The sequence below is a fragment of the Ovis canadensis genome, chromosome 15 (assembly GCF_042477335.2).
Source record: "Ovis canadensis isolate MfBH-ARS-UI-01 breed Bighorn chromosome 15, ARS-UI_OviCan_v2, whole genome shotgun sequence".
In the NCBI taxonomy this organism is placed as follows: Eukaryota; Metazoa; Chordata; class Mammalia; order Artiodactyla; family Bovidae; genus Ovis; species Ovis canadensis.
The window spans coordinates 23,432,422-23,454,383 of record NC_091259.1 but is presented as its reverse complement, the minus strand read 5'-3'; the positions used below and the strand labels follow the sequence as shown (position 1 = coordinate 23,454,383).

At 45.1% G+C, this 21,962-nt stretch overlaps 1 protein-coding gene across 1 annotated transcript in view; it reads left to right on the top strand.

The window, feature by feature from the left end:
• Positions 1-4,659: 4,659 nt before the first annotated feature.
• Positions 4,660-21,962, top strand: part of AMOTL1 (angiomotin like 1) — a 164,819-nt gene continuing 147,516 nt past the window's right edge. The window contains exons 1-2 of the mRNA XM_069555110.2: positions 4,660-4,774; positions 18,592-18,642. Coding sequence (XP_069411211.1) covers positions 4,690-4,774; positions 18,592-18,642 — 136 coding nt within the window. The 5' untranslated portion in view covers positions 4,660-4,689. The remainder of the gene's footprint in view (positions 4,775-18,591; positions 18,643-21,962) is intronic.

Genomic DNA, 21,962 nt, shown 5'->3' with positions numbered 1-21,962 from the left:
TTCTTTACTTCTTATTCCTATGCTTGCTTTTTTTTTTTTTTTTCCTTTTAGTTTCTTTTACATGGACTCGGTCCTTGATAGAATTTTGACTTGGCTACAGATTAAACATTTTATAGAAAACTCTGGATAAGTTGTCTTATATGGCTAGAAGCTAGGAAAATATCCACTAGCCTCCAGAGTTTTGTGAGCAACTCTGTGACTGGTGTGATGGTGTTAGAATTTCAGGAACAGATGCAACTGGTCAGTCTTCCTTGAAATACTTGTGTTTGATGCGATTTCATTTCACATTTTGTGCTTAACTTTCCCAAGTTGAGGTGTGACATTCAAGCATCAGAGAAACCAGCAGGGCTTTCAAGTTGAAGTTAATAAAATACTCAACACGAACCTATGTAGTTCAGATTAATAAAATGAAATGTATGGGTGTGAGAGCCTCACCTCCCTCATCCAGAAGATAGCACCTTACAAATCTCTTTCCTGGGGTCCAGTGGATTTCATCCCCCCGCCTTCTTGGTGGCTCAGATGGTGAAGAATCTGTCTGCAATGTGGGAGGTCCAGGTTCAATCCCTGGGTTAGGAAGATCCCCTGGAGAAGGGAAGTGGATGTCTAGGCCACTGGACCAAGAGAGATGAAGAATCTACTTTGAAAACCCTTCTCCAAAAGGGAACCCTCCTACACTGTTGGTGGGAATGCAAACTAGTACAGCCACTATGGAGAACAGTGTGGAGATTCCTTAAAAAATTGCAAATAGAACTACCTTATGACCCAGCAATCCCACTTCTGGGCATACACACCGGGGAAACCAGAATTGAAAGAGACACATGTACCCCAATGTTCATCGCAGCACTGTTTATAATAGCCAGGACATGGAAACAACCTAGATGTCCATCAGCAGATGAATGGATAAGAAAGCTGTGGTACATATACACAATGGAGTATTACTCAGCCGTTAAAAAGAATTCATTTGAATCAGTTCTGATGAGATGGATGAAACTGGAGCCGATTATACAGAGTGAAGTAAGCCAGAAAGGAAAACACCAATACAGTATACTAACACATATATATGGAATTTAGGAAGATGGCAATGATGACCCTGTATGCAAGACAGGGAAAGAGACACAGATGTGTATAATGGACTTTTGGACTCAGAGGGAGAGGGAGAGGGTGGGATGATTTGGGAGAATGACATTCTAACATGTATACTATCATGTGAATTGAATCGCCAGTCTATGTCTGACGCAGGATGCAGCATGCTTGGGGCTGGTGCATGGGGATGACCCAGAAAGATGTTCTGGGGAGGGAGGTGGGAGGGGGGTTCATGTTTGGGAATGCATGTAAGAATTAAAGATTTTAAAATTTAAAAAATAAAAAACTAAAAATTAAAAAAAAAAAAAAGAAAACCCTTCTCCAATGATTCAGTAAAGTTCCATCTTTGTCAAAGTTATTATAATCTCCAACTCACTTCTCAAGATTAATAAAATGATTTTGAATGAACAATATATGACAAATACATGTTGCTTTTAAAGGATGTAATATTATTATTAATGTTATTTTACAATTGGTAAAGATATAAGACTTTGAATATTTAGCTTATTTGATTAGATGATGATACCTGTATGACCTGCAGCCATGAAATTAAAAAGTGCTTTCTCCTTGGAAAGAAAACTACAACAAAACTAGACAGTGTATTAAAGCAGAAACATCAGTTTACTGACAAAGATACATATAGTCAAAGCTACAGTTTTTCCGGTAGTCATGAATGGATGTGAGAGTTGGACCATAAAGAAGGCCAAGTGCCAAAGAATTGACGCTTTCAAACTGGTGCTGGAGAAGACTCTTGAGAGTCCTTTGGACTACAAGGAGATCAAACCAATAGATCCTAAAGGAAATCAGTCCTGAATATTCATTGGAAGGACTGAGGCTGAAGCTGAAGTGCCAATACTTAGCCACCTGATGTGAAGAGCCTACTGATTAGAAGAGACCCTGATGCTGGGACAGATTGAAGGCAAAAGCAGAAGGGGGTGACAGAAGATGAGATGGTTGGATGGCATCACCAACTCAATGGACATGAGTTTGAGCAAACTCTGGGAGATAGTGAAGGACAGGGGAGCCTGCATGCTGCAGTCCATGGGATTGCAAAGAGTTGGATATAACTTAGTGATTGAACAAGAAACTGGTATGATCATGGCCCAGGATTGAATTTCTGTTCCAAACATGTTTTTAGTTTTGCACAGAGCACCCATCTTGTTCCAAAGGCAGACTACCTCTAGTCTCATCAGCCACCTCTCTCACATGCTGAGGCTGAAGTCTCAAATTTTCTAGTGGACAAATAACACAGCTTTCTCAGCCTACTAACGTGATTGGATAGGTGACCTTTGTATGTAAAAGCATAGTGTTATAGACTTCACAAACCTTTGACATCATCTAGTCCTAATTCCTTCATTTGCAGTTGAGGAAATTAAACCTCAAGAGTATAAATGGATTTTCCCAAAGTCACCCAGTTAGTACCAGCATTAGCATTAAAATCTGAGTCTAATGACAAATGCAGTGTTGTCCCTATGGTATTAGGCTATACCCATTCTGGTCTAGAATTCCCCTCTAAAATTTTGGGGTGCTTGGATTGAACACAAACCCCTAGTGAGCCAGGACCCAGTTAAGTGCAGTACAATCTTTGGTGCCTCCTGGTATTCGACTAGAGATTTGTGGATGTTTGTTGCAACTCTCCAAGAGTACCACCCTTCTCTAGGCAGACAGCCAAAACCCATCACATCAGTCTGCCTTGTCCACAGACAGACTGGCAGTGCAGGAACCTGCAGGGCAACTCTGAGCAGCATTCTTGAGACCGAAGGAAGCCAGCTGCTCTGATTGCAGCTGGTGATCACCAGGGTCCATCCTAATGAGGCTGACAAGGTTTCTGCCCTGGAGAATGTCTCATTGGCTGTATTCACAGATTAGGTCCATCAGTCACCTTCAATTATTCAGTCATGTTCTTTGGAGGACCTGCAATGCAGAGCATTATAAAGTCTCTTTGTAATGTAGGGAGAAGTTTGGCTGTGAGTTGTAATCTTCCCAGATACAGTTTACTGGAAGGGATTCCCAGGCTGGATTTCTTGGAGACAGCCGGTGAAGCGCCCTTTTTATGAAAACTAGAGCCCTCATGACATGGATGTTCTACCATGGTTTTCAAGAGAAAGTGGAAAATACATGGTCCTTCTCAGCCCTGGGATTTTCTTTCAAAATAATATTTATTATATATTTTTTCAGATTATAAAAGTAATGCTTGTCTCTTACGGAAAATGCAGAAGATTACAAAGAAAATGAGAAGTACTCATATTTCCAATATGATGGGATTTACCTCCAAAGTTTAGTTCAGATTTTCCAGTCTGTTTCTTAGTCACATATAGAAGTATATACTTAATTTTTTTTTTAATGAAACTCTTATCCTACCCTGAAGTTCGAGGATTCTATAAAACGTGCAGAACCAAATACAGTAAGTTTCTTGCTCAAAGCCTGGAATGTGATTGTTGTTCCACAAACATGCTAATTGAATGAAAAGGGGAACCATGGTTTTTTGACTCAATTAGACTTGTTGAAGATCTCACACTCAGACTATACCTGAATCTTTTAATTTTTATGTTTTATTGAAGTACAGGTGGCTCAGATGGTAAAGAATCTGCTTGCAATGCAGGAGACCTGGTCCATCTCTGGGTTGGGAAGATCCCCAGGAGAAGGGAATGGCAACCCATCCCAGTGTTCTTGCCCGGAAAATCCCATAGACAGAGGAGCCTGGCAGGCTACAGTCCATGGGGTCACAAAATGTCAGACATGACTGAGCAACTAACACACACACATGCACATGCACACACACACATAGTTGATTTACAATGTTGTGTGAATTCTTGCTGTACCGCAAACTGACTCAGTCACATACACACACACATACATATATTCTTTTTTATATTATTTCCCGCTATGGTTTATCCCAGGTCACTGAATATAGTTCCCTGTGTTATGCGTTAGGACCTTGTTGTTTATCTGTTTTGTTCTATATGTAATAGTTTGCATCTACGAGCTCCACTCTCAGTCCATCCCCCACGACCCTCCTTCCCTGTTGGCAGCTACAAGTCTGTTCTCTATGTCTGTTTCAGCTTCATCGATACCTTCAATTGTGTCACATTTTAGATTGCTCATATATGTGATATCATATAGCGTTTGTCTTTCTCTCCCTGACATACTTCATTTGGTATGAGAATCTCTAGTTGCATCCCTGTTGCTGCAAATGGCATTTTTCATTCTCTTTTATGCTTGAGTAATATTCCATTGTATATATGTACCATTTCTTCTCTATCAATTCATTTGTCAATGGACACTTAGGTTGCTTCCATGTCTTGGGTATTGTAAATAGAGCTGCTATGAACATAGGAGTGTGTATATCTTTTAGAATTCAGAGCTTTCTCCTGGATAGATGCCCAGAAGTGGGATTGTCCTGGCTATTGTGAATGCCTGAATCTTGACAATGATCTTCACGTGCTAAAGAAACATAATAAACTAGAAATTGACTGCTTTCCTTCAAGAATATGTTCCTGCCCCAGCAGAGTATCAGTAGTCAATTATCTCCATTTTTTCGTGCTCATTATTTCAGGAGATTCCGTTTGATGAGAGAGCTGCACATACAAGAGACTTGCGGGAAGCATGGACCTTAGTGAAACATGGCCTTTGGAGGAAGGAACCTGGCTGTCTCACGCTGGAGTTCATCATTTTGCCAACACCAGAGGGGGTATGGCTGCTTTTGCTGTCCCAGATACACGTGGTCCTCTTCAATTCATGCACCCACTGGGTCAACCCAGCTGTACACACTACGTGCCCAGTGCTATCTACCTTTTCAAAACCAGCTGGGTGGAGAGGCGAAGGCATGGACTTTGGAGTCAGACAGACCCAGGTTCAGATACAGAATTTTCTCTTTATACACTATGGGGCCTTAAGAAGCTCTATTGTTTCCTCAGCCTTAACATGAGAGTAAGAAATCCTACTTGGAGGCTTGTGATGAGCACCATTAAATAATGTAAGCTGTCATTGACTGAGCCCTTACCCTAGCTGGGTGGGAAGCCAGTCACATAGCTTTGAGCACCTAACATCCAGGCGCTATTTTCTTGCCTGTCTCCCATCTCTTCCCTCTCATCTCCTCTCCACAGCCATGCAAAGATTAAAACTGGGGATAATGCAACTGGTATAACCGGCGTAGATTTCCTTCTGTGTCCACATGCTAGCATCTGATTAATGCAACTCAGTGTTAAGTTGTTACTGTCCTGGCATGGAGCATATAGGTGTCAAAACCATACCCCTGACACAGGCAAGTGGTCCTCTGTCAGGTCCAAGGTCTGCCCCATTGCCAGTCCCCCAGATCTAATGGGGATCCACTTTGGTAGGAGCTAATCTGTGGATGAGAAAACAGAGGCCACTGAAGTTAATGCAGTCACATGATCTTTTTAGAAATGGTATGCCTCTCATTTGCTGTTATTTATTCATTCACTCAATTAATAATGAGCAGCTACTACGTGCCAAGCACTGGGAATATAAGAAAGAGATTAAGATAGACACAGAGATCACCAGACTGCACTCCCTACAGTGCCCCATCTCTAAAATGCAGTAACTTAGATAGCAATAAACACTTACTTAGTTTTTGCCCTGCATCAGGGTACATTTTCCAACCAAGACGACTACACACAATGGGAGTTTCCCCAGAGGGAAGCTTTAGGTTCTGAGAGAAGAAACTTGGATGCAGTCCAGACAAAAACCAATCTCTGTTCACTCCTACGCCCTGTCACATTGCCACCTGAGCCACTTTTTAGAGGTTCTTAAGCCCTGTCTCCTCACAGCCCAGGGCACAAAGTTGGACCTCCTCAGCTCCACACATAGCCTGCCTTTCCTGGTCTGACCTCTGCTTGCCTCTCTAGACTCATCTCCTGCTGCTCCTCACTAAACACGAAGCCCTTCCTCATCACCATATCTACCTCCCCCTGCATCCTTGAGTACCGCATGCCCTCATACACCTGTGAGCCTCTGCAAAGACTGTTATTAGTATGTGCCTTCTACCTGGCCAGGTCCTGCTCATCTCTGAAGCTGCAGCTTCAGTCATCTCTTCTGGAATCTCTTTACCCGTCCACCCCCATCCTCATCTGAACGAGCTGCCGTGTTACAGAGTTGCTATGTTGTATTGTCACTGCCTGCATCCTAGATGACCTGTGAGCCTCTCAGGGGCCGACATCTTCTTTTACTTGCCTTTGCCTCCCTTTCGCAAGCAGCCTGGCAAATATTTGATATGTATTTGGTGGCTGGCTGGCTGGCTGGCTTGATGAATGAATGGGTGTATGAATGAATGATGGCTGAGACCAGGTCCTCTGCATATTTCTGTGGTCACTGAGAATGTTTTTGAACTGTGGCAGCCCAATGCATTGCACAACTGCTTCTGGCATCACTTCACCTTGCTTTTGGCACACCTAGAGCATTTTGCTCGGTGACCCCAGGCTTGTTCATCAAAGCTGGATGGCATAAGAAAGAATTAAGTATAGTTTGTCTGCATCATCCATCATGGAAGTTTAGAGCAGAAAGAAGCCTCAGGGGTCACTGTGACAAAGGGGTGGCTGGAAATTCTACCGTGAGCTGTTCCAAGCATTACCACACATCTCCTTGAGTTCACCACATCATGTATCTACAGTCTTTGGAGATACAGCTGGCTTGTAGGAAGGGGACCCAGGCCGGTGTCTAGATCTGCCTGATGGAGAGGCACTTTGGGTAAGTGATGAGCCTCTGGAGCTGATGGAAAAGCTTGGCTCAGATGGGCAGCAGATACCATGTTATCTGGCCCCAGTTCAGACAGTCCGTCTGTGATGTTGGAGGTGTTGTCCTGCGTGGGTGAAGCACCCTCACAAGGAAGTGGTATGCTGAAATGTGAAAGTTCTTGTGAGCGGCTGGATTAGGGTGGTTCTCAGGCTGGATTAAGCTGGGCTTCCCTGGTAGCTCAGTCAGTAAAGAATCTGCCTGCAATGCAGGAGACCAGTGTTCCATCCCTGGATTGGGAAGATCTCCTGGAGAAGGAAATGGCAATCCACTTAAGTACTCTTGCCTGGAAAATCCTGTCGATAGAGGAACCTGGTGGGCTACAGTCCATGGCATCTCAAGAGTTGTACATGACTTAACAACTAAACCACCACCACCACCAGAGGCCTAGGTCAGGGTTCAGGGAAAGGATGCAGGTCCTGAGAGGACTAGGTAGGGTGGTAAAATGGAAATATGGTGAAATGTTGAAACGAGGTGAGGAAACACACTCAGAAACAAACAGACTTGCACAGTGGGAGACTTCTGTGCCAGACTTAAGTCAGACTGGATGAATTACAAAAGAATATTTGTAATCCCTCATTAGATAGATACCTTACACCGGATGTGATACTACACCCTTTTTTAGTATAAAGACCATCACTATTCACTCTCACACAACCTTATTCTCCTTTTATGAATGAAACAAATTGAGCCTGAAGATGCTGGGAAACTTGCTCACGGTCACAGGCAATGTGGGGATTTGAACGGAGGTCTGCCTAACACTTAGCCCTGCCAACTTATTGCCTGACAATTCACCCTCCAAAACTGGGTACTCTGCCTTCTCAATTAAAAGCTCTGGGGGCCCAGTTACAGACTTTTTTTTTTTTTTTTTTTTTTGCTGCTTATTTTGTTTTCACAGTAGAAAAGAAAACTAGCTCTTAACAAGGCCAGAAAACCAACAGTGCTGTCGCAATGTGTGGATTACCATCCAAGAGCCACCGATGGCCACCTCAGCTAATACATTGCCAAGGCCTTGATCCACCTGCTTTGGACCATCCTCCCTCCACCCCTTACCCCACGTCCCCCATCTCCCAACACTGGCTGGTGCCAGCTGCTCCATCTCGGAGGCTCACTGTAGGCTAGTGGCGTTTACATTTCTAGCGAGCTACCAGAGAAAGTCCTGAAAGTGTCCAGGCCTTGAGATCTTATTCTTGGCTTCACCGAGTCGTTTGAGAACCGTGTTATCTGCCAGGGAGGCTCAGTTATCCTGGTGAGTCATGAGCCTGGAGGCAAGGCCAGTTCCATGCAACATCTGGGCCTCTCAGCTACCATGAGGGTGGGTCAACCTCCTGGAAAGCTGGCTGGGAAGAGCCCAGGATGTCTGGGGGAGATACAGAATTTCTCCAGGAAAGTCCCTCTGCCACTCCCAATGCCTACACTCTTAAAATCCCCTCAAGGGCCTGGGCCAGTGGTTACGCAAATTTATTTTAAAGGCCTGGAACACATTTTCCAAATGAAATCAAATGCAGAGCCTGACACACAAAATAGAAGGGGGCCAGAGCCCTGGTTCTGACCGCTGTGCTGTAGGCGCCTCTGATTCACCAGCTGCCCCATCAGACATGTGGGGATTTGGCACAGGAGGGGAGGCTTCCTCAGACCTTCACAGTGAATCCATAAAACACATCTTCCTGTTATACATGTGTTCATTCAGCTGTGTGGGAACCCTGCTGTCATTCACTATTCCCAGGGGACCCAACCTGCTTAAACTTATCATCAGGGAAGAGGCAGGAAGTGTGGGGAACATAACCTGGCAGCCCGAGCCAGGTGTGTCTAGAAATTCACTGGCGCTGTTTCCCCATTCTGGTTATAAAAACAGGAAGGGGCAGACTTCCCTCCTGCACGAAGGAAGGACATTTTTCCGAGTGTGGTCTGAGTGCCAAGCACTGCTGTAGACATTATTTCGTTTTGTTCATATCCTCACTGAAATCTCTTTGAGCAGTTACTATTAACCCCATTTTGCAGATGAGGAAACTGAGGTGTGTGAAGACACAAATATGAAGTCCAGCTTGCACAGCAAACGACAGTAGAGCTCACAGTCACACTTAGGTCTTTGTTCTCCAGGGCTCTGCTCCATCCAGTTCACTTCCCTGTCAGTTTCAAGGGGGCAGCGCCATGTGTCTAGGAAGCTTGATCCTTTGAGTCTATTTCTTAAAAAAAATATATATATATATTATTTGCTTACTGTTGCTGTGTTCGATCCTTGTTGCTGTGTGCGGGCTTTCTGTAGCTGCAGTGAGCAGGGACTACTCTCCAGCAGCAGTCTGTGACCTTCTCATTGCTCTGGCTTCTCTTGTTGCAAAGCATGAGCTCTAGGGCACGTGGGTTCAGTAGCTGTGGCCCACCAGCTTAGTCGCCCTGCAGCACGTGGCGTCTTCCTGGATGAAGATGGAATCCCCTGTAATGATTCAGGAACCCCCTGAAATGATTAATTTCAATAAGCACTGCTCTGACTTAGACGACCTGAAGGCAGCACTCCACGAAACGTGTCTAGGAAGATTCTGCATGCTTTCTCTAGTTTGGGTGAGTGGGGCTACTTTCTAACGGCAGGGTGAGGGCTTCTCACTATGGTGGCTTGGGTACGTGGGCTTAGCTGTCCCGCAGCATGTGGAATCTTCCCAGATCAGGGATTGAACTCGTGCCTCCTGCATTGGCAGCTGGATTCCTAACTGCTGGACCACCAAGGAAGTCCTATTTCTTTTTTTAAAAAAATTATTTTATTTTATAAAATAAAACTGGATATAGTTGAGCTTTGTGTCTATTTCTCCTGCATACAGGCTGGTAAAAAGGTACAACATAATCTGTCATCCCTGGTCTCCTATTGGCATTTGTTTTAGCAAGTTTCATAAACGTCTGTTTTTTTTTTTTTTTTTTTTTTACAGAGGAGATCATAGGCTAGGTGGGTCTGGAGACTTGTCAAAGATTTAGTGGCAAAACTAAGGCGAGAACTCAGGCTTCTGCTTCTCCTTTCAGCACCTACATTGCTAAGACCATAGTTTGTTGGAAAAACCATTTTAATGTGAAACAAAGAGAGGCTCTTATGCACCAGGTAGACTCTATTTGCAATGTCTGAAAGAAGTGATTCCCTCTAAGGCCTCAGTCCAAAATGGGAGATGAGGACAGTCTCTGCATGTCAGCAGAAACTCACATCCATTCTAAGGACCTCTCATAATGGTTTAGTTATAGATGTCAATGATACCAAATGTTTTTACCTTTCGTCTTAACCCAAGGTATTTTGTCTGATTTCACTCAATAGATCCAGCTGAATGCAAGCTGGAAGTGTATGATTTTCTTCTGCAGGGACCTTTTTCTGTGTGTATTTTTGGAATGGTTTGTTCTGAGTCATAGCCACATATACCTTCTAGTCGCTTCTTGGCTCAGCCAGAGTTCATTTCCTTTGATATGATGCTGAGTGAAGAGTCTTTTAAATCTTCACCTCTATTCCATAGTTGGTAACAGGGGGTGTTACCTAGGGGTGGGAGGTGGGCTGGATGGATCCCAGTTCATATACTTCATAAAACACTTTGCTGTGGTTAGTAGCATCTACTGCATTGGTATTTCAATTGTTCGGAGAACATACTTAGCATTTTTATCAAAATGAATCCTTGTCTTCCTGTCAGACTTAGTACCGTATCATCTCTTGGCTTGTACTGTTTCTGTAAGAATAATGATTTTTTTTTTCTTTTCAAGTGACATATAGTGACATATAGGTGGCACTAGTGGTTAAAAAAAAAGCCCCGCCTACCCATGCAAGAGACATGAGACATGGGTTTGATCCCTGGGTGGGAAAGAGTCCCTGGAGGAGGGCATGGCAACCCACTCCAGCATTCTTGCCCGGAGAATCCCATGGACAGAGGAGCCTGGCGGATTACAGTCCATAGGGTCTCAGAGTCGGACACGACTGAAGCAACTTAGCATGCACGTACCCACAATTCTTCCGTTAGGGCCATTTCTTTCTTCTGGACAGTATCAAACACTTAAAGCATTCTCTGAGGCTTGATTTTCATTTAAAGGGAACGAAGCAACTCTGTTTTCTTTCTGCCTTTCATCAAGGATTATTAAAAAAAAAAAAAGTGGGGTTGTGCTTAAAGAAAAGAATATTAAACCCTAGGAGAAGAGAGATGTCCTTTGGGCCATTTCATCCCTGGAGCTAATGCTGAGACCAATTAAATGAAAATTTTCTTTGATGAAGCCCTATGGGTGGGCGCATATGTGTCCCTGCTGTCCTCTCTCTGCTTGTCCTAAGAGGATGCACACAGAGATGGGATAACAGCAGAGAGTCAGACTGGCCCGGGCAGCCACAGCCTATCTCTTCTCTCCTAAATCAGTCTCGCCCTTGCTCCCCAGGGTGGGGAGGGGAGGAGAAGCTTCACATCTCCACTCCCTTCTGCCATTAACTAGCAGAGAGCCTACAGGAGACAGAAAGCTACCCACAGAGAAGATGAGCAAAGGGCAACATCAGGGAGAAGAGGGAGGCAGACGGAAGGTTTAGCTCTCTCCTCCTTGTCTTTCATGCCTGAAATCGGTGACCTCCCAGGGGTAGGGATCGGAAGGCTCTGCACAGATGCTAGCCTGTGGCTACCATCCTAACTTACTACAGAATACATGCAGCTTTTTCTTGCAAAGGGAATTGATAGCATACCTTAGCCGAAAAATAACCTTTTCCCTGTGTGGCATTTTTTTTTTCTTTTTAACTTTTTGTTTTTAAGTTTTTGGCGGCATCACAGGGTATGTGGGATCTTCGTTCCCCGACCAGGGATCAAACTTGCATCCCCTATATTGGAAGCATGGCGTCTTAACCACTGAAACACCAGGGAAGTCCCTGCTAGGGTGGCATTTAGACCTCTCATCCATCTCTTGGGGGAAGAAGTCACCTCCTGTATGAGGCCCGTCTCCTCCTTTTCTCCATTGACCAAGGGGCTTGTGGTATCAAAGCAGCCCATCTAGGCTGGCCCTCCCTGTGGCCTCTGCTCTAAGCAGCGCTGCAGCAAGGCAGGCCCTGGCCCCGTCGCAACAGAAGCCAGCCAGGGGCTGATGGCATCCCCAGCCTCCTGGGGGCAGGGGCTGGTACACAGCTGCCGTCCTGCCCACCATGCAGGATATTAGTGATGGCTGCTTTGCTAGAAACACCTCCAAAAGCATTTTCCAGTGCTTTTAGCTTTAGAAAAATGGATCAAAGAATTCCTTTGATTTTAGCATTATGTTCCATGTTGCCACGTGAGCGCAGCTCCTGGGTGGAGGGATGAGAGCTCTGCTTAGTGCGTTTCCAGGATAACTGAAATAGAACCCTTTAAATGCCTACATACTGTTCAAGATTTTACTGTTCTGTACATAACAGTTGATAAGACTTTTTTTCCAAAGATTTGTTTATACACTTTCTTGCCCTACTAATAAACAGAAAATAGTCATACCTCAGTTTATGATTAAGGTTGGACCAATATCTCATTTAGAGATGCACTGTGTCTTTCATTTAGAAGCCATCATAGGATACCTAATTTGTTTCAATAATTCATAAACATGTTTGAATGTGCCTAAAAAGCAATCTCGATGAGCACACAAGAAGGTGTGGATGGTATTTCAGTTTGTGGATGGAAACTGAGAAAGGAGGACTTCCATTTTTGCAGTTTATACCCATGGGGAATAAATATCTTTTTCTTTCCCCTTGAATACATATTATTTGCTTATAAAATAAAATTATTTGCTTATAAATAAAATTAATTTAAAACATTTAAAGTTTGATGTATTCTTAACTTTATATATACAAAGAAATATTAAAGCTAGGGGTTGGGTTCCCAGGTTAGCTCTCAAAAGTCTGCTCACCTCATGTAGAGGAAAATAGTAAGAGTGGAGATTAGCCATCAGCCCTTTGTTGTACTCCGCTTCTGTGGAAAACCTGAGTCCCAGAAATAATTCACCCTGAGCTCCAGAAATATTTCCTTCTTGCTGCTTTCTCTCCATATGTCCCACTTTCTAATAAATGCTGCCCTAGAAATAAGATCTGAGATTACATCCCTGTCTTTAGAGGCCATAGCAGCAGGAAGCCCACTCTCCTTCTGTGGTGGTTGAGTTGCTAATTCATGTCTGACTCTTGAGACCCCATGGTCTGTAGCTGGCCAGGATCTTCTGTCCATGGGGTTTCCCAGGCAAGAATACTGGAGTGGGTTGCCATTTTCTTCTCCAGGGGATCATCCCAACCCAGGAATTGAAGCCGGGTCTCCTGCCTTGCAGGCGGATTCTTTATACCGACTGAACTACAAGGGAAGCCCCAGTAGGAGAGTCAAAAAAAAAAAGGGGGGGACTCCAGCATGCCCAAGCCTTCTGTGTGGGAGAGAAAGGAACATTTCTTCCTCAGCATCCACGGTGTCCAGCACTGTGCTTGGTCTGTTTCACACTTGACCTGCTCAGCTTCTCCCAGCAATACGGTATTAAGTATTATCGTCGGGAAACTGAAGCTCTGGGAGATCTAGTAACAACCCTGTGATTTCTCCCCTAATAATTTGACAGAACTGAGATTCCAACCTATAATATTGTGTACTCTCTTTTATAACTTCCCAGCAGAACAATTTCTTTTTATATTGGAGTATAATTGCTTTGGGCTTCCCTTGTGGCTCAGCTGGTAAAGAATCCACCTGCAATGTGGGAGACCAGAGTTTGATCCCCGAATTGGGAAGATTCTCTGGAAAAAGGAATGGCTACCCACTCCAGTTTTCTGGCCTGGACAATTCCATGGACTCTATAGTCCATGGGGTTGCAAAGAGTCAGACACAACTGAGAGACTTTCACCTTCACTTCACATAATTGCTTTACAATGTTATGTTAGTTTCTGCTGTACAACAAAGGGACTCAGCTATATGTATACATACATCCCCTCCCTCCTGAGCCTCTTCCCTTCATCCCACCCCTCTAGGTCATCACAGAGCACTGATCTGAGCTCCCTGTGTTATACAGCAGCTTTCCACGAGCTGTCTATTTACACATGATAGTGCATATGTCAACGCTACTCTCCCAGTTTGCCTCACCCTCCCCTTCCCCCCACTACGTCCACGTGATCGTTCTCAACATCTGCATCTCTATTTGTGTCCTGCAAATTGAATAGTACCTGTCATGTGGAGTAAAGTAAGTCAGAAAATCAAATATCGTATATTAATGCATTATATATGAATCTAGAAAAATGGAACTGATTAACTTATTTGCAGAACCATTTCTTTATAAGAGGTCTATAAGAATCCAGTTTGAGATATTGCCTAAGGGTAGGAAGGGCTTCTGAACCTATTGGAAGGTGAGCAACATGAGGACAGGAACCCATTCTGACCACTATTGTATCTGCCTTGCCTTGCAGATGCATTGCCTACCATCCTGGCAGCATGGTGTGTATGCTTAGTTGCTCAGTCGTATCTGACTCTTTGCAACCCCATGGATGGTAGCCTGCCAGGCTCCTCTGTCCATGGGAATTCTCCAGGCAAGAATACTGGAGTGGGTTGCCATTCCCTTCACTAGGGGATCTTCCTGACCCAGGGATGGAATCTAGGTCTCCTGCATTGCAGGCGGATTCTTTACCATTTGAACCACCAGAGAAGTATGGTACTTCCCCATAAATATTGTTTAACTAACAGGAAATGTTATTGTTTGCTCTGCTTTGCTTCCTAAGATAGAAAATTGGAAGCATACATTTTAGAAAAATTGTCAACAACAAATATTAAAACAAGAAAAATATTTTTTCATTAACTTTCAGCTGATTAGGAAATTTAAATAACTGAAGGGCTGCAAGAAAAGTTCTTAGCTTATGAGTCATCCATTTATAGGGAACAAATTGAAAGGGAGTCCATTGTGAGTTAGAACAATCTGGCAGGCTCCAGAACCTAATCACCTGGTAGAATATTTGTAATGCTCTTCCTATGGGGAATGGCTGATCCTAATTCCACATAACCGACTTTCAAGGAAACTCTTAGAAAGCAAACCAAGAGGTGGGACCATGTACATTGCTTTTAATTGGAAGCGTAATCTGTGGTTAGTGATTTCTTTCAGTAACTCGAAGTCGTTAAAGAAAAGAGCCTCATTTTCCTCAGTTGTGAAAGAGCATACCATCTAATAATAATTAACATGTACTTGATTTTCAGTGTGACAGTCTCTATTCTACAGGCTCTAAATGCTGTAGTTTATTGCATTCTTGCTACAACCTTATGAGTTAGGTGTAATTATCTCCATTTTTATAGAAAACTAAGGTTAGTAGAAATTAAACTACTAGTTAATAATGAATCTGGTATTAGAGCCAAGGTCTGGTTGACCCCTAACCAGACTGTTGCTCTCATACCAAAGCCCTCTGTAGATTCTCTCTCTTGGAACACAAAGGCTAGTTGCCTCCTGATCTGACGGGGAATTGGAGGCGACTAGTCCTGCAAACACGCCATCTGAGCTCACCTCCTCATGGCATCAGGGAGTCGAAGGCTCCTACTCAGATCAAGAACTGACCGTTGGAATTTGGCAATGCCAAGGTCAGTCTTGACCTTGACAGGAGCTACTCTGGAAGAGTGATGAGCTATAAGCCTGTTTGCCTTTAAGATTAAAGGAAGATGGTGGAAACAATGAGTGTAAACAATTCTTCGATGAATTTTGAGGTAAATTGTCACTGAGACTTGAGATCGGTAATTGGAAGAGAGAGGTAGAGTTGGAAAAATTTTTTTTAAAGATAGAAAGATAGTAGCATAGTTGTATACTGATGGGAATGATCCAGAACAGAGGAGAACATCAACTTAGAGAAGGGAGGGGGCAGAAATCCATGTGAGAGGGCACGGAGGATCTGATACACAACGGAGGAGTTGGCCTTAGCTGGAGAACGGATGGTTCATCCATAGTAACAAGAGAGCAGGAGAGAAGTAAATCAGGCAAACACAGAGGGATTGCTGGGCTGCACTAATGTCCACTTGAGGCTAGTGGTCACACATTGAAAATAAGACCAGTCAGCATGATGCTATGCTTCTCTGATCATGTTTCACTGGGTGCTGGCAGAGAGAAGATAAAGAAATAGATTTTATCAGGGGTATAGTTTTCCCAAAGACTTAGTAGACATAGAGAGAGGTGGATTTGAAGGCACATATAAGAGAAATGATAATAGTAAACCTAGAAACTAGGCTGGTTAAAAGAGAAAAGAATGTCAAGAGGGACAGTAAGGGACACAAAGAAGGTCACAGGATCAGCAAATTACAGGAGCGGTTGGGGTCAAGGAGACATTGGGTGAGGATAACAGGAAGAATAAGCTGGAAAGCTTGGAAGGCTGAGTGATGGTGATAGGAGAGTGGAATGCTTGGTGTTGAGATTACAGATGGTGTTACTAGGAGGGCAGGAAGCTGGGATAGCTGGAGCTGCAGGAAGGGAGAGGATGTTGAAGAGCTGAGAGACCAGAGTATGAGAAGAATCCACTGGTAGATTTGGAAATAAAAATTACCATGGGAACGGTATTGGGGAACGTGACAGTGAGCCAGATGCCAACACCTTCAAGAAATGAGGTAGAATAACACAGAGGCCTGTAGACGGCTGCAGTGAGTAAAGGTCGTGGACAACGTGCTCTGTTATTTTCAAGGAGAGCCAGGTTTCCAGCAGAGTGAGGAGTTGAAAGAAAGTTTGACGAACCATGAATGAAAGTGAAAGTCGCTCAGTCGTGTCCAGCTCTTTGGGATCCAGTTCATGGAATTCTCCAGGCGAGAATACTGGAGTGGGTAACCATTCCCTTCTCCAGGGGATCTTCCCAACCCAGGAATCGAACCGGGGTCTCCTGCATTGCAGGTGGATTCTTTATCAACTAGCCATCAGGGAAATCCATGAATTCCTGAGAGCAAATGGAGGTTTTCAGGAGATGGGAGGGGATGTCTTGATATGGCAAACATACACCCAAGCACATTCACTTCTTGGATTTCAGAGCTCAGACTGTCAGGAGTGGGGAAAACAGAAGAGGATAGAGAGATAGGCTAGGCAGTTCAAGAATGGTTGCTTTGGGGAGTCCCTTGCCCTAGTGGTTAGGATTCTGGGCTTTCACTGCTGTGGCCCTGGTTCAGTCCTTGGTCAGGGAACTGAGATATCCCTCAAGCCGCTCTCAGGGCAGCCAACAGAAAAGGAAGAAGAAGAACGGTTACCCTGGTGTGGAAGGAGGACAGTCTCAGCCTGGTCCCTGGCCATTCCTCTGTGGGTACTGGGGCCAGGGTGCCTTCTTTCTGTTCTCCACGGTAAATTGTAGACTGACCATAGAACACTCAGAGATGACCGAGGTTTACAGAATGAGAGCACCTCAGCACAGGCCCATGGGCCCTTGGGCTGCTGCAGCTGGCGATCTGATCAGTCTGAGACTGTAGAAGGTCCCCGGTTCGTTGCCCAGACTGTTACCTCTCCAACTATCAGTGTCCAAGGCCGGGGACGGAGAATAGAGAGCCGTTTTCTATGTCTGCGCCTTCCTTCCTCTGCCTCCTCCCAGCATCTCTAGAGCACTTTCCCATAGTCCAGGGCCCTCCTGAGTGAGGTGTCAGTCTGTCCCGATAGGAAACACATAATCCATCTGTACAAGTTATTCAGGCCACTGACCCAGGGAGGGAGATTCCCGCAACCTGACATCAATTTCTTTAGGACCTACAACTCAAACTTTCAGATCCAAACTTTTGTTTCTACATTCTGTACGTGAAACTGCTCAACTCTTTTTATATTAGAAGGAATATGGCTCTGCTCTTTCCTGATACGTGTAAGCGCGCGCGCGCGCAAACACACACACACACACACACACACACACACACACAGTATAACAACAGTGCGCAGTCATATATAAGTTACTTAACTTCTGAGCCTCAGTTTCCCTATCTGTGAAATGAAGGCATATTATCTTCCCTGCTAGTCTCTTAAAAGGAAGAAATATTGCTTGGAGTGGAGTCAAAATTCAGGTTCAAAGGAGAGGGTTGGGGGCGTTGGAAACCCTTCCTTGCTGCAGGGAATATTCAAGCTCTGAAACTCCTGCCTTTCCCCGGGAGAAGCAAAGCAAAAAAACAAAAACAAAAACGATTTCTCAAGCATGGGAACAGGACAGACATAATACAAAAATGCTGCAGAAATCGTTTTACAACTGGTTACCCGCTCTTTTGTCATAAATGGTTAGAGAGAGTGGGGGTGGGGAAGATGCCCTCCCACCGGGAGTCGGGAGGCAGCGCGCGAGCCACTGCCAAGCGTGAAGGCCGCGGTCTCCTAGCAACGGGTAGTGGGGATGCGCAAGGGCGCTCCATCGGGTGGGCGCAGGGAGCTCGCCGCCGCCGCCGCTGCGCGCTCTCGGGCCTCCCGGACCCGCCAGGAAACTTTGGGGCTCCTGGGCGCCGGGCGTCAACACTAGACCCGGGGGACGCCGCGATGCGCCCCGCAGGCTGAGCGCAGAGGGGGAGGTCGCTGCCTGGCGCGGCCGGCCTGGGGGATCCATGGGCTCGCACCTACGGAAAGTTGGCGCACACTTGCGTGCGCCCAGAAGACGCTTGGTTCCTGGGCCGAAATGCTCCCCGCCAAGTTTCTTTAACGATTTCTTCCCCCCAGTGGATCTGGCATCTGGAACTCCGTGAGGCCCCGGGTTCACGGATTCCCGTCTCTGGGAGAGAGAAACGCGCGCTTTTCTAAGGGATCTGCGCGGTAACTGATTTTTAATCGATTAGCCCTGAATGGTTGAGATTCTATTTTTGTTTTCTGCTTTTCTTCTTCCTCCAGACAACGAGTTTGTGGAAGCCTCTCCCGCGCCCTACAGCCCGGAGGAGTTTGGTAAGTCTGCCCTTTTTGCCTTTTCTTGTTCGAACCCAGCCTGGGAATCGCGAATGTGGAGTCCAAGCCCGAGGGGCGGAGAGAAAGGGCTGGCTGGGGGACTCTGGCCCTGCTGCACGTTCCTTTTGCGGTGAGAACTGGCCTTTTCCTGGAGCGTGTGCTTTGGAGGTGGCGGGGGAGGGGAGTGTGTGTGAGTCGGCTGTGAGTGTGTGTGTGTGTGTGTGTGTGTGTGTGTGTCCTGGTCTTTGCTCATGCTCCCAGGAGCGCGCCACAGCAAACTTCCTGATCAGCGGGCCCCTGCAAGCAGGCGGTCTCATCCTGCCTGGAAAGATGCAGCTAGCAGGTAAATGCCACAAGGACATCGTGTGGCTACTCCCTAACCTGAATTTAATGAAGTCCAGGGCCAGAAACGTTCTGGTAATTAAATTTCAAGACCTTGGAGCTGCGATCGTCCTTGACGTCTGCTTTTCCTCCAGGTGTCTGGGAATAGGGCATTTCATCCTCTTCCGCCTGTCATTCTAAGTGTAGATTTGTGGTGGGTGAGCCAGGACACACTTGTCAGAGACAGACTTCCTCCCGTGAAGAGAAAGACATTTGCATTGTTGGGATACCTCCGCGTATTCCTGTCACCCAGCCTCATTTCGTAGCTCAGTAGTTGACGGTTTTTGGTGTTGGTTTTCTTTCTCATTCTCGGTTTCCTTAAGCCGCTAACAATCTGGGCTGTCAAGTCTGTCTCTGCTGTTCTTTTATCACCAGCTTGAACATCTCGCCTTCCTTCCATGAAATGACAGCTGTTTAAGAATGTTTATCCACAGTGAGGCTCTGAGCCTTGGGTACCATGTGTCTGATCATCCTTTCCTCCTTGTCTGTGTGTCCTCGGCAAGACCCACGCTGGCTGAAGTTAATTAAATTCCACCGCAGCAAGGACTTTCATCCATGTCTAGGAGCCAGGCCCCCAAAATAGGTCTGGATCAAGGGAGGCATTCTGAGGCAGGGAAGAGGACCTTGTTTTATTCAGAAAATGTGTTTCTGACAAGTTATGAAGCAATCACATCTCTGGAAATGGAATCACAAATTAAATGCATGAACAAAACTAGCTTCTGAAGGAACACTGTGGTGAGCCTTTTTATGAAATGGAAATGACATCTAAACCATAGCTTTGCATGAAGCAGTTTCTGAAGAGGGCAGATTCTTGGTGATCTGCTCTATACGTGTCTACTTGTGTGTAAATGACACCAGCATTGGTGCTTTACGTGGGACAGAAGCTGTTTGGTTCTCTTAAATTATAGATAAGTGTCAGCCATGGCAGAATGAGCATTCCTTCCTCCAGAAACCACCTGTATAAACACGTAATTGTTTGCATTGGCAGAGTGATTTATGTACCTGAAAGGCCCAGGTGATTGATCCTCTTTTGTTTCCATCTCTCCCTTTGGGACTAACACAGCCCGGATGGCCCAGCTGATCAGTAGGGGGAGCCCTTCAAATCAGCAGTAGAAATTCAGAAAACAGCATTTTTTTCCCCCTTCAGCTTCTCTGTGGGGAAAGCCCCTTTTTCATGAGGAGGTGAGAGTGTTATAGGAATCATGGGGTTCCCTCCTGGGCTCTGGGATGCAAGATGATTGAGAATACAAAATAATATAAAATACAGAGTCAGAGTTTGAGACCAAGTTTCTGGCTGCTATGCCTTCCTTAGGCTTGTGCTCAGTCGTGTCCGACTCTTGCAATCCATGGACTGCAGCCCACCAGGTTCCTCTGTCCATGGGATTCTTCAGGCAAGAATACTGGAGTCGGGTGCCATTTCCTACTCCAGGAGATCTTCCCGACCCAGGGATTGAACCCGTGTCTTCTGTGTCTCCTGCGTTGATGGGGAGAGTCTTTACCACTGAGCCACCTGGGGAGCCGTGCCTGCTTTAGTAGATCTGTTAACCAGTCTGTTTTCTCATCTTTGCAAAGCAGGGGTTGTGCCAAGCAGCGTCTAAGGCATCACCCAATTCCAGCCTCCTGAAATCTTAAGCCAAAGGAGGCGTGTGGCTGTTGGATGTTTATTATTTACACCGGGTGCCATGCTGCTTGGGTGCATGGTGTCTCCAGATGGATTTCCTCTTCCTGACAGAGCAGCTCACTGGATGAGACTACATTGTTTCCATGCTATTCAGGTCAAAGAGGGAGCTGGCATTTTTTTCCTTGGAAAGAATCGTGATACTTTTCGGTGCTTTCCTTAGACACACAGCAGGAAAGATTACCCTACAGCAGTTGGTGAACTTGTCAAGCAGCCATTCTTTCTGAAGCACAAAAGAACACAGATTTACCCCTTGGCCAGGATCTTAGGGACCTGGAGAAGAGATGGAGGGAGGCCATGAAGACTTAGTTTGAATTCTATCACTGCACTTACCTGTGACCTTGGGCAGATGACAAAACTGCTCTGAGCCTCGGTTATCTCTCAGCCTAATAGCAGACCTTGCGTGACTGTGGTCAATGGTGTGTGTAAAGTCCTAGCCCCACATGTTGTACGTGCAGATATTCAGAAAGTGCTATGGCTGTTAATTTATTATTATTATTATTCAGTTAAAATACACATTTCCAATACATAAAGTATGGACTAGCTCTCACCAATTGTCCCAACCTATTAACTGAAACCATTTTTATTTCTAGAAATTCCTCTGTAATTTGCTTATTCTTCAAACAGATGCTCAGAAATGGTGATCAGGTTATTTGAATTATTTAGTGATTTGTTTTGGAGCTGCATGTGGAATGGTGTTCCATTGAGGGTCTTCAGTGACAGTCCCACTACTTTTTTGAGATGCGATAGGTAGTTTGTTTCAACTCCAAATTTTCATATCAGTCTCCAAATAAGCTATGCTAGCGCTTTGGGGCATTTATTCTCAGTGTTGCAGCAAGATCCCGTAATGAATTTAAGTAACCAAAAAGGGGTTTTTGTTCCCCTGCACTCCTACTTTCTGCCCTCTGACCACCCTGAGGCATCTCTTATGCCCCCCAGAAGTTCGTCACACTTCCTGTTTCTTAGGCCTGTGAGTAAAATAAACTTTTATTTCCCCCTACAAAACAAAAAGGAATTTTTGAAAAGGCAGTGAAAATAGGAGTCTAACTCGAGACGAATGCTGTATTGAAGGTGACTTCTGATGCAGAGTCCAGAAATATGCCCTCTCTCCTGTGATGGTACCATTTTCTAGAGGCAAAATTGCATCTTCTCTCCATAGCCTTTCTATAGCCCCATGTGTGCGTAGAAATGATGGCCATCGGAGAGGGTAAGAGAGAATGCATGGAGAGTTGGAATGAAGCCAGGTGTGATCATGTCTGCC